Source organism: Budorcas taxicolor, chromosome 19 (assembly GCF_023091745.1).
Source record: "Budorcas taxicolor isolate Tak-1 chromosome 19, Takin1.1, whole genome shotgun sequence".
NCBI classification, from domain to species: Eukaryota; Metazoa; Chordata; class Mammalia; order Artiodactyla; family Bovidae; genus Budorcas; species Budorcas taxicolor.
The window spans coordinates 39,693,785-39,704,968 of NC_068928.1; the positions used below are offsets into that span (position 1 = coordinate 39,693,785).

The 11,184-nt window shown below is 57.8% G+C and overlaps 1 protein-coding gene across 1 annotated transcript; it reads right to left on the reverse strand.

Moving 5' to 3' along the window:
- Positions 1-904: 904 nt before the first annotated feature.
- NEUROD2 (neuronal differentiation 2) lies at positions 905-2,338 on the reverse strand. Its single transcript, XM_052658567.1, has one exon. It carries the CDS (start codon positions 2,336-2,338, stop codon positions 905-907), a length of 1,434 nt encoding a protein of 477 aa, XP_052514527.1.
- Positions 2,339-11,184: the final 8,846 nt, after the last annotated feature.

The window sequence follows — 11,184 nt, forward strand, 5'->3', positions numbered from 1 at the left end:
CGCCGGCCCCCACTTCACCAAAGTGCACAGATCCGCGCTTGGGCGGCGCGGCCCGCGGGCCCGGAGGGGCATTCCGGGGCCGGGCCGGGCCGCTAGGCTCAGTCAGAACCTCCTTGCATAGATATTTGTGTCTTTTTATTATTGGTAGTAGTATTTTTTGCCTTTTATTGCTTCTAAAAGTTCTTACTGCGTTTTTTTCTGATCCGGACTCTGCGTTCGGCCTCCGTCGCCTCAGATTTATTTATTTTTTTGTATGTATGTTTGTTTAAAAAAGGAAAAAGGGGGGAATGGACTCTAGTTACAAATTATCTTGGCCTCTCTCTTTCCTCTCAATCCACGTTCCCTCCCGCCAAAATTAAATTCACAAAACGCTGAGACTAGGGGTTGGGGATAAGGGCTTCCAGGTCCAGGCTTGGAGCCCAGACTTATGCCCTTTTCAAGAAAGAGGGGGCACCCGGCTCCTCAGCAGCTCGGTGACTGTTTCAATAATAATAATAATAGGAGGAAAACAGTATACCACAACTCAGCTGCCCCCCTTACCAAAGCCTTTGGGCCTGCAGGGGGAAAGGGGAAGAGGAGACAGTGCAGGAATTGGGAATGGGGGAGGGGTCTCCAGAGAGTGCCCGAAGAGGGTCCCTGTAGAAGTACTCCCTGGGAAAGAGGAGGAGAGAACCCCTTGGGGAGAGAGAAGGCGAGTCCCCTGGGGGAAGCGAGGCCCCTAGGACGGGCACCCACAGATAAGAGGACCGCGCTGCCCAGGAGAGCGACAGAACCGACTGCCCGCTCCCCGCACCCCGCGCCGGGGTAGGTGGGGATGCCCCTGCGCTGGGTGGGTGGGGAGGTTGGGGGCAGGGGTGCGGGCAAAGAAAAAAAAAAAAAAAAAAGGAGGGGCAGGCGCGAGGTCTCAGTTATGGAAAAACGCATTGAGCTCCTCGTACATGGGGCCCCGGTCGTGGTGAAGGTGCATATCGTATGATAAGAGATTCTCCGAGTGGACGCCCCCGCGCACAGCCGACGAACCAAAGACCAGCCCGTGGCCCGTGGGCCGCGAGCCGGGCAGCGCCGAGTAGTGCATAGAGTAATGGTAGCTCTTCTCGTGGTCGGGCGACGAGTCCTGCTTGAGCGAGAAGTTGCCATTGAGGCAGAGTGGGGGGCTGAGCGGGCCCTCGTACTCGGAGCTGTTGTAGTCCGGGCTCGCGCCGCCGCCGCCCGCCGCCGCGTACAGCGTCTCATAGGCGGCGCAGTAGCCGTGGGTCCGCAGGGCGTGCGCCGCGCCGCTGCCCAGGCCGCCCGCCGCCTGGCACTGTGCGCCCGCCAGGCGCGAGCACGGGTACGGGTAGGGGTGCATGGCGAACGGACCGCCCGAGCCGTGGAAGCGGCCCGTGCCGTCGGCGCCCTGCTCGGTGAGGAAGTTGCGCGAGTTGAGCTGCAGGCAGCCGGCCACCAGGTTGGTGGTGGGCTGCGACAGGCCCTTGCACAGCGTCTGCACGTAGGACACCAGGTCGGGCCGCTTGCCCGAGCGCAGGATCTCCGAGAGCGCCCAGATGTAGTTCTTAGCGAGGCGCAGCGTCTCGATCTTGGACAACTTCTGGGTCTTGGAGTAGCAGGGCACCACCTTCCGCAGGTTGTCCAGCGCCGCGTTCAGGTCGTGCATGCGGTTGCGCTCCCGCGCGTTCGCCTTCTGCCGCCGCAGCTTGGAGCGCTCCAGGCGCGCCTTGGTCATCTTGCGCTTCTTGGGGCCGCGCTTCTTGGGCCGCTCGCCCTCGGCCTCGTCCAGCCCTTCCTCTTCCTCCTCTTCCTCCTCCTCCTCGCCCCCCAGCTCGCCTTCCTCCTTGACCTCGGCCAGCGCGGCCTCCGGCACCTCGTCGGAACGGAGAGGGACGGGCTTGGCGGCCCGGGCGGGCCCCGGAGCCCCGGGCCCCGGCTGAGGCGGAGGTGGCGGCGGTGCGTCGCCCTTGTCGCTCCTCGGCTCGTCGTCGTCGCCGTCGCCCCAGCTGGCGAACTTGGGCACGTCCGAGAGGAGACCGGGCTCGCTGAACAGGCGGGTCAGCATGGTGCCTGAGGACGCCCGGCGGGCGGGAAAGGGAGACAGGGGACACAGAGTTAGGGGCGCGCTGGGTTCACGCCGCGCCCCCTCCACTCGCCTCCACCCCCGAGTCCAGCGCGGGCTCTTGCCCCGGGGGGCCCTGGTGCCCACTTCCTGCGCCTGCCCCACCCCGAGCCTGCCCAGCCCTGCCCCGGCCGCGCGCCCGGGATCTCGGCCCAGGCCCTTTCCCCAGCGCTGGGCCCCGGCTCCACCCCTCGCCTGAACGGGGGGCCGCTCCCCGCGCCGGGTCATCTCCGGGTGTGGCTGGGGACGGAGCTGAGGCTTTAGGGGGCAGATCTCTTCGCCGGGGGGAGGCGGCACGATCGCCCGGAAAGCCTGTTCTCTCCCGGCATTGGAGGAAGGCTGGGCGGCCGCCGGTGGGGACAGCTGCCCCGCTCGGCGGCTCCGGCGGCCCGGGCCCCTCCGCCCTGCTCCCTCACCCTCGCGTGGCTCTCACCCCCACGCTCCCTAATCCAATTTGCAACTTGGCCGCGCGCCGCCCTCGGCTCGGCCCCCACCCCCGCAGCCCCAGTTCCAGAGGCGGGAGGACCGTTTCCTCTAGCCCGGCGTCCCCAGCTCCCGGAGCCGGCTCCGGGCGGCGAGGACTGAGAAACCCTGGCGTGGGAGGAGACGCAGAGAAGCGAGCCCCGTCCGTCTCCCCTGCGGTCGGGGACCCCCTTCCCCCCTTTAAACTGCCTCCCTCCCGCACGTCTCTCCCGATCTCGTTGTATTTCGAGATTGATACGGAAAAAAAATCCAAATTTGTTTGTTTGCTTCTCTCTCTCTCTTTTTTTTCCGGTGGTAGGGAAAGGCCGAAGGTTCCTCCGGGACACCCATAGGGGGTTCCCATCTCTGGCTCTTCACGCCCCCCGTGACCCTGCTTCCCCCTCCTCCCCAAGCCCAAGGCGGGCAGAGACGCCTCCCTCCGCAGCCCCCTGAGCTGCAGCCCCTTTTGCGAGAGGAAACCCGGGGCTCCTCCGATGCCCACCCCATGAGGGGGCATCATCCCAGGAAGGGGGGATTTGGGGACCGTCCTGTCGGCCGAAGAAGCTGCCCACCCCCCCAACCAGCGGGTCAGATCTAGCTCCCTTTCGGACAACTTACCTCGGAGAGGAGTCAAGGGGAGAGGGGAGGGGAGGGGGGGGAGGGGGGCAAGAGAGAGAGGGGGGAGAAGAGGAATCTTCTCGCTTATTTCATTGTTCCCCCATCTTCAGGGAGCGGGGGCAGCGGCTCCTCAAGGCGGCAGGCGCCGGCGTCTTCAGAGCGCCATGCGAACCGCGGAGCGAGTGTGGCATCTCTACCAGGCGGGGTACCAGCCTCTATGCCAGGCCATATGGGCTTGGCACGTCACGGGCAGCAGCTATCACATGAGAGACGGTGATTGGCATGCGTCTGCATTGGGGGAGAGCCGGCTCCCCCGGGACCCGCCGCCATCTGTCACTCTCTACTCCAAAAAAAAAAAAAATTAAATAAATAAAGGAAATAAATAAATATCTCTGCCGCCCTCCCGTCCCCGCCCAACGCAGGGAAAGCAGGGATTGAGAGGGAGGTAGGAGGAGTTGCCCCCCTTGGATATAGAGTCCCCCACATGGGAACAATGGGGTGGCGAGGTTGGAAATTGGGGGGTTTTGATGTTCCCGATTCTATGCTCCCTCCCGGGCCCTGCTCTGTCCATTTCTTTCCTTGCAGGCCCCCAAAGGTGGGTCAGGAACCCGAACCTAGGGTCTGGAGAGGGGACCTCTATGCTTGCCCCCACACCCCCCCCAGGAGGATCCGCTTGACCACAAAGGGACAGCTGAGGCCTCTTCTGGGGGTGGGCGTGGGGGGCCTCCCTGGCCTAAGCCCCATAGGTAGATGTTGGCACCGTGCCATCCCTCATCCCTGTCTGCCCCTCCCCCACCCACCCTCACGCACACACAACATATGTGGCTGAACGAAATTCAAACCAAGGGAAAGACAGAGAAAAGCAAAGACTTGCCTGGATGTCTGTGCCTCTGCATGGGCGTGTGTGTGTGTGTGTGTGTGTGTCTGTGGGGACATGTGTGTGTATCTGTGGAGTCAGCCGATGGGAAAGATTTTCTTGGGTGTTTGGGAGCACATGTAGGTTGGGATCCGGATGGAAAGCAGCCCCTGGGATAAGACTATGTACCCACCGTCTGGGGGTGGGGGAGAGGGTTGGGTCTGGATTCCTAACCCAGAAACCTCTCCCTCCTCTCCCTCCAATTCCCAGCCCCACATACCCTCCCCCTGCGAGACAAGTAGCCTTTCCACCAGTCTGTCTCTCTCCTGGCCTCTGACTTGGTTGTTTGAGGGAGGAGGGGGCTGGGCTGGGGGAAGTTTCTGGAGGAGATGCAAGCATTCCCCTCCTCCTTCAAAAAATCCTGAAAGTGGAGAAGCCAACTCCAGCAGTCCACCAGTGACCAGGGGGAGGTAGGTCAGACAGGAGCCTTGGTGAGGGAGGTAGGAAATTGCTGTCTTATCTTACAGCTCACCTTTCAACCCAGATTCCCTGGGCCAGACACAGATGCATGGATTGAGGGAGGAAGCTTTACATACACATGCACACACACACCTGTTCCTCACTCTGTGTACAAAAAATGGATACACACCCCTACTCAGATAGAGTCGTATGTGTAAGCAGGCAGTCACAATCAGGTGTAGAGAGACCCTGGTCTACACCTTTATTCAGGAATTCCTAGTGGGTTTCAGACCCACATTTCCTATCCCTCCCCATCCTCCAGCTTCCATATGCTAAGACAACTTCAATTATACTTGACCACACTCACTCTGATGGCAAACACGTGCCAAGCACTGGGTGGGGCAAAGGCAGGGGTCTTGTTCTCAGTCTGCACAGGAATACTTTTCTCCTTCTAGGACTTCAAAAAGGGGTCTTGGGCTGAGAAGACACTGATTCGGTGTCTGGTAGAATGAATTAGGTTCTAAACAGAGGCGTACACAGTGGCTAAGGAAGCTTTGGGAGAAGGGGGCTGCCGCTGTGTGAGGCTCAGAGGCACTTGACCAGGTACCAGAAGGCACCTCAAAGCGTCCTTCTGTGAAAGTGAGAGTGTTAGTCACTGAGTTGAGTCTGATTCTTTGGATTCCTGGACTGTAGCCCACCAGGCTCCTCTTTCCATGGGATTTCCCAGGCAAGAATACTGGAGTGGGTTGCAATTCCCTCCTCCAGGGGATCTTCCTAACCCAGGGACTGAACTCAGATCTCCTGCATTGCAGGCGGATTCTTTACCGTCTGAACCACCAGGGAATCCAAATGTCCTTATACTGAGGCCCATAGTGGGGGACTGACTTGCCCAGGACCACGCAGTGGAGCACAGAACTGGATCTAGAACCCAGGGACTTGACTCCCAACCCAGAGCTCCTTCTATAGTCCCACAGTCTGCCTCAGGGCGCCCCAAGGATGAGAAGCCCATGTCAAGTCTTCCTCCATTCATTCATCCTGGTCCTGGGAAGGCACATGATCTGGGGTCACTCTGGACATGGCAGAGGGGGCCAAAGGACAGACCTCAGGTGGGGCAGAGATTTGGCAGTGCTGGCCAGGCCCCTGTCCACTTCTGGGCACAGCCTCCAAGGCTTTCCTGTTTCTTCACTGAGGCTGGGGGTCTTCAATCCAGACCCACGGCCCTTCTTGAGTCCCCCAGTCATATGGCATTTTGATTCCATGCATATGCTTTGGGCTCCGATTCCTGGCCAACCCTACTTACCGTCCTTAAAGAATGCTGAATGCCTTGAACAAGTTGCATAACAGCTCTCAGTCTTGATTTCCCCATCTGTAAAATGGGGACAATTATGCTACACTTCATAGGGCTGTTGTTAGCACGAAATAGGATAATGGGTGTATTGAGTTGAGCATGGGGCTAGCAATAGAGTGCACCTTCAGTAAATGCCAGTTCTCCTTTTCCTTAAAGCACTTTTTAAACTGTAATATGCTTTACACTAATAATTTCTTGCACATACCCCCTGATACATACATATTCAGAATGCTTTGTCTACATGGGAACTGAGTTTTTGTTGAATTAATGTGTGAATGAATGGATGAGTGCGTGAATTAATGCTTCCTTGGGGTTGAAAGATACCCCCTGCCCTCTCCTTTGGACACTGAGGCCTGGGTTAAGCCTCACAGGCCCCTACCAGCTCTGCTTTCTACTCCAGCGGAGCCCTTTGGAGGACTTCCATCCCTCCCCTATCTCCTTTCAGGAATGACCTCATCCCGCTTCAGGGCCCCCCACCCCAGGAGAATGAGGCCTGAGGGGTTGGGGGGATGTGCCTGGGGGTATGGAAAACTTCATTCCTCTCAGTCTGTTTGCTGCCCCTGTCTTTTCTTCCTTCAGAAAAATGGAACAAGTTTTTCTCACTCGACACATTTCAACTTTTTTTTTAGAAGATACAATAAAAAACAGGGGAAAATTGGAACAGAGGGAGGTGTGGGATGGGCCCTCCGCCTTAGACATGAGCTTGAAAGAGGTATAAAACACACGTGTCCACATACACACGAACAAGCATGAACAGACAGGGACGCCCGTGCTCCTCTCCGTGCACCCAGAGACTCAGAGATGCGGTGATAGAGAGACAGAAAGAGCCAGAAATGGAAGGAAGGAGATGGAAGAAGAAGGACACCCAGAGATGCCATCTGTTCCTCCCCCTGGCATTGGGGGAAGGGAGTTGGTGAGGGGCCTGGTCCCCTCTGGGTCTCTGAGAGGGAAAGCGGAAGGGTAGGCATCTCAGGCAGGCCTGGAAGATTCCCATTTCTGTTACCCACCCCCATCCAGGGAGCCGGAAGCTGAGGGTCTGAGGTTCCCATGGAGACATAGCCCCATCCCAGGGGAGGCCACTGTCTGGGCACCTAAAATGGCTGCCTCAGAGGGGTGGCGGCCATTTTGTGCAGGCGTAGGTCCTGGGTTGGGGGTGGGTGGGGCCTTGGGGGCGTAGAGGGGAGAGAGCTGGAGGGGATGGGTCATTCCTGAGCAGTCTAGGGAATCTTGCTCAGAGGACTGGAGAATGTTTTATAAAGCTGCTCTCATTACGCCCCCTGCTACACCAAAAAAAAAAAAACCCCACACATAAATCTGTAAACCTCCGTTCCATTCAGACACCCAGAAGGACACCTAGCCAGACACTTGCCACCAACATCACCATGCTCCAAATAAGACTGGTGGGGGCAAGTGTGCTGGGGAAGGGCACTTGATTTCCCACCAAAGGGCCAGCCGTGGGGAGCAAGTGAGTGAGAGCCCAGGTGTCCATCCCCCCAGCCATTTCACTGCATCTCCGGGGCCTCCCAGGCGGAGGTGGTCCGGCAGGTGAAGAGTGAGGGCCGGAGCAGCGCAAGGAGGGGCTGTCTGCTGGGATTTGAGGTGAAGGGCAGGAATGCGGGGATCCTCGGAGGGCCCGTGCTCCTGGCACTGTGTGCTGTGGGGAAGGAGGCAGGGGAGGGGGCAGGCTGGCACTGCCCGCGCGGTGACTCTCCCCTCAGTCCCAAGGCCCGCAGAGCCTGCCGCCCCCTCCCAGCCCCCTGTCCACCTCCAGTCTGACAGGACGTGGGGGAGGGGAACCTGCCGCTTCTTCCTGGCTCTGGGGTGGGCACCTGCCCCCTCCCCCCGCCCGCCGCAGTGTTCTGGGGAGCGGCGGGCACGCCAGATGGCGTGGCTGAGAATGCGGCGACGTTGCCGGGAGGTGAGGGCTGGCACGGGTGATATGCGGCTGCGTGCCTTGTGGTGCCACCGGGGAGGGGGCGGGGGAGGACCAGTGAGGTGTAGCCCCCATCCTCCGTGCTGACCTCCTGTCCTGACCTCCAGCTCACCACTAGGATTTTCTTTGACTTCCTTTGCCTGCACCCTGGGCTCCCATGTGCTGGGCCCAGGCCCCATCCAAAGATAGGTGGGCACCTGCCCATAGCACCAGGCCTGATCTGAAAGTCCTGAGTCGGACCCCTGCTGCACATCTCCCTAATCTGGGACAGAGGGCCATGAGGAGACCCACTAGCCCTCCTGCAAAGCCAGCCCCCGCAGGATTGTTCCCTTGCTCCAAAAGTACAATGACCTGTGCCCCATAACCTTTGCCTTCTGGCTTCTGGGCCCTGTTTTGTTTTGAAAAGAGCTCCTTCCCTAATGGGCTCTAGTCTCTGAGTCTCTTTTTTCTTCAAATTCATTCTCATTCCTCACCAAGAGCGGTCCTGCTTGGACACCTCCTCCTGGGTGTCTTCCTGGATCTCCTCCTGGCAACTTCAGTACTTACCACCCACTGTTAGGACAAACCATTCACCCATGTCTCCCTGACTTGACAGTGGTGGCTACTTACCTTATATCTCAGTAGTCTGGGGCTTCACACAGGTCGTATAGAGTTGGTGTTCAATAAATGCTCCTTGTGTTAATGCCTAACTGACTTAGAGGGTTTGGGGTACTAGAGCCTTTCTCCAGACAATCTCCTAAAGCAGTTAAGTTCTAAGGTCGCAGGTCAAGCCTGGAGCCCTCAAACCCCTCCTCCTGCCTTCCGCACAAATTTCAGTCTGGGGAGGAGGACTTGGGATGGGCGGTTGGGTCACAGGTTTTCCTTTCAGTGGCTCTCAGAGAGGGGGCTCCGTGCATGGAGGCTGAGTCTGGGGGTGCTGGGCCCCCATTCCCTGGGCATGAAGCTCAGACTCAGGCCACATGAGGTCCCTCACTGCCTCTCCCTCCTGGGGGATTCCTGCCCAGCAGCAGACCCCCTTCTTGGGCCTCATATCTCTCAGCAGGCTCAGAGCCCCTCTCCTACCCCTTGTCATACCCCACACCTTCCTTGCATGGGGTAAAGGCAACTTGCCACAGGGACGGGAGATGAGGTCCCAGGACGCCGCAGAGTTGTCCAACTCCCACTGCCGTTTCTTCTTTGCTGATGCTACTCTCCAAAGCCACCTCCACTACCTCAACCCTCTTCTGTGGGTCTGGCTCAGCCTCTCCTCCCTGGAAATTTCTGACTTCCCACAGGCCCTTGCTCCTCTAGCTTCCTCAGAAGGACTGGGGGTGTTCATCCTGCCCATTCTATGGAAAAGTCAAATCTGAATGTAGTATTCCCCTTGTCGGGCACCTTCAGTGGCTCCCCATCACCCCTAGGATCAGGCCTTGCTCCTTAGGGACTACTGGATCTGGTTGCTGTGGCGTTCTCTGCGTACGTTTGTCCCTGCCTTGAACTCTGTGCCTCAGCCACTCTAAGCTCCTCTAGCTTTCACCAGCCTCCTGCCTGTGAGCTTGCTCAGGCTGTCCCCTCTGCCTGGAGCACCCTCCATGTTCTTCACCTTTTAAGCCTAAGCATCACCTCCTCCAGGAAGCCTCTCTGGGTTAGATGCCCTCCTCTGACTCCCCTAATGCCTTTCGCATACCTCTAGGGAGGCACGGGCTTCCCTGGTGGCTCAGCAGTAAAGAATGTGCCTGCCAATGCAGGAGACACAGGTTCGATCCCTGGGTTGGGAAGATCCACTGGAGAAGGAAATGGAAACCCACTTCAGTATTCTTGCCTGGAAAATCCCATGGACAGAAGAGCCTGCTGGGCTACAGTCCTTGGGATGGTAAAGAGTCAGACACAACTCAGCGACTAAATGATGATGACAGGGAGGTGCAGGCCATGGCCTTTGCCGCACAGGTCTCTCTCACCCAGTAGGCAGTAAGTAGGTAAAGGGCCTAACAGCCATGATATCCTCAATAAGTGTTTGTGGCAACAAAGGCCTGTCCCCTCATTGAAAGTGGATCCGATGATGACATGGAGGCCATGAAACTGAATGCTGGAGCCAGGGCAGGACACTGGCCTGTGGGAAGCTCCTCTTCCATTCCCCTCAGTCTCCCCCCAACCCCAGCACTGACAGAACTTCAGCCTTCCCCTCTGTAAAATGGGCGTGATCATTACAATAAGATGTCTGCTGAGCATCAAATAAACAAACAGGTGTGGAACTGCTGCCTCATCCAGCACTGCCCCATCCAGGTATGGCTGGTTTGGCCTCAAGCCCCTGATCAACTGTATTTAAGAAAAAAGCCAAAACTTTGTTCCTGAAGTTCTGTTCATCAGCACATCTTTGTTCTGCTTTTCTTGTCACTTTTCCAAGTGAGCAGTTGGGATGTCCTGCCCCTGCCCCTGTCCCTCCACGGGTCCGGCCCACAGAGGAAGGCAATCAGATGAAGAGGGAGCTCAAGGTAGTCAAAAGAGCACCAGACTTAGCAGGGTCTCAACCTTGATCAAATCATGTAGCCCTCTGCTTCCTCATCTGTAAAATGGGAATAGTGCCACATGTCCACATGCTGCCTCTCTCAGCACTGATGGGGGGACAAAAAGATGGCACTCGGGGTGGTTAACTCCTGACTGACGGTGGGTGGGCACCCAACGGGGCAGTGCGGGGCGGTGGGAAGAGCCCAGGACAGTGTGCATGCCAGGCTCTCTGACATGCCCATGACTTGGGCATGTCCTGATTTCCTCCCCTGGAAATCAGAACCACCCAGGAGCTGGGCTGGGGACTCGTGGGAGCCTGGCACTGGAAAGTTCTCAGATGCCTGAGCCCCTATGGGTGCATGGTGGCACCTGAGGCTGGCAGTGGGCACAGATGACCCACAGCTGCAGAGGTGGGTGGCCACTGCCTCAAAAAGCCATGCATGGAGGGTGCACCTAGAGAGCAGGGCCAGCAGGGCAGGAGGTCATAATTTAACCTCCTGGTTTAGACCCTGGGAAACTGGAGCCCAGGACAGTGTGAATGAGACTTAGCTGTTACTTCCTTAGTTCAGTACCCTGAAGGGTCAGGGGGCATGAGGAAAGAAGGGGACAGCTGAGGGGTAGGAGCCTCGTGGCCCAATGCCCCACCTTACAGATAAAAAAAACCCACATCACAGAGAGGGGATGCAACCTGCCTGGTGTCACACAAGTGGTGACAGAGCTGGGACTAGAAATGAGGACCTGATTACCTCTTGTGGGTCCTCCTGTCCCTCAGGCTTCAGCGCTCTCTGTAATAATGAAATATTTCATAATCCATAATAATGAAAAGACAGCGGTAGAGTTATCGGTGCTGGGCCCTGGCTTTCACTCACATACAATCTTATTTCATTCTCATCATGACCTCAGATGTGGGATGA

Excerpts from the sequence above, each read along its gene's own strand:
- NEUROD2 (XM_052658567.1), bottom strand. The coding sequence starts at position 2,338 with ATGACCCGGCGCGGGGAGCGGCCCCCCGTTCAGGCGAGGGGTGGAGCC.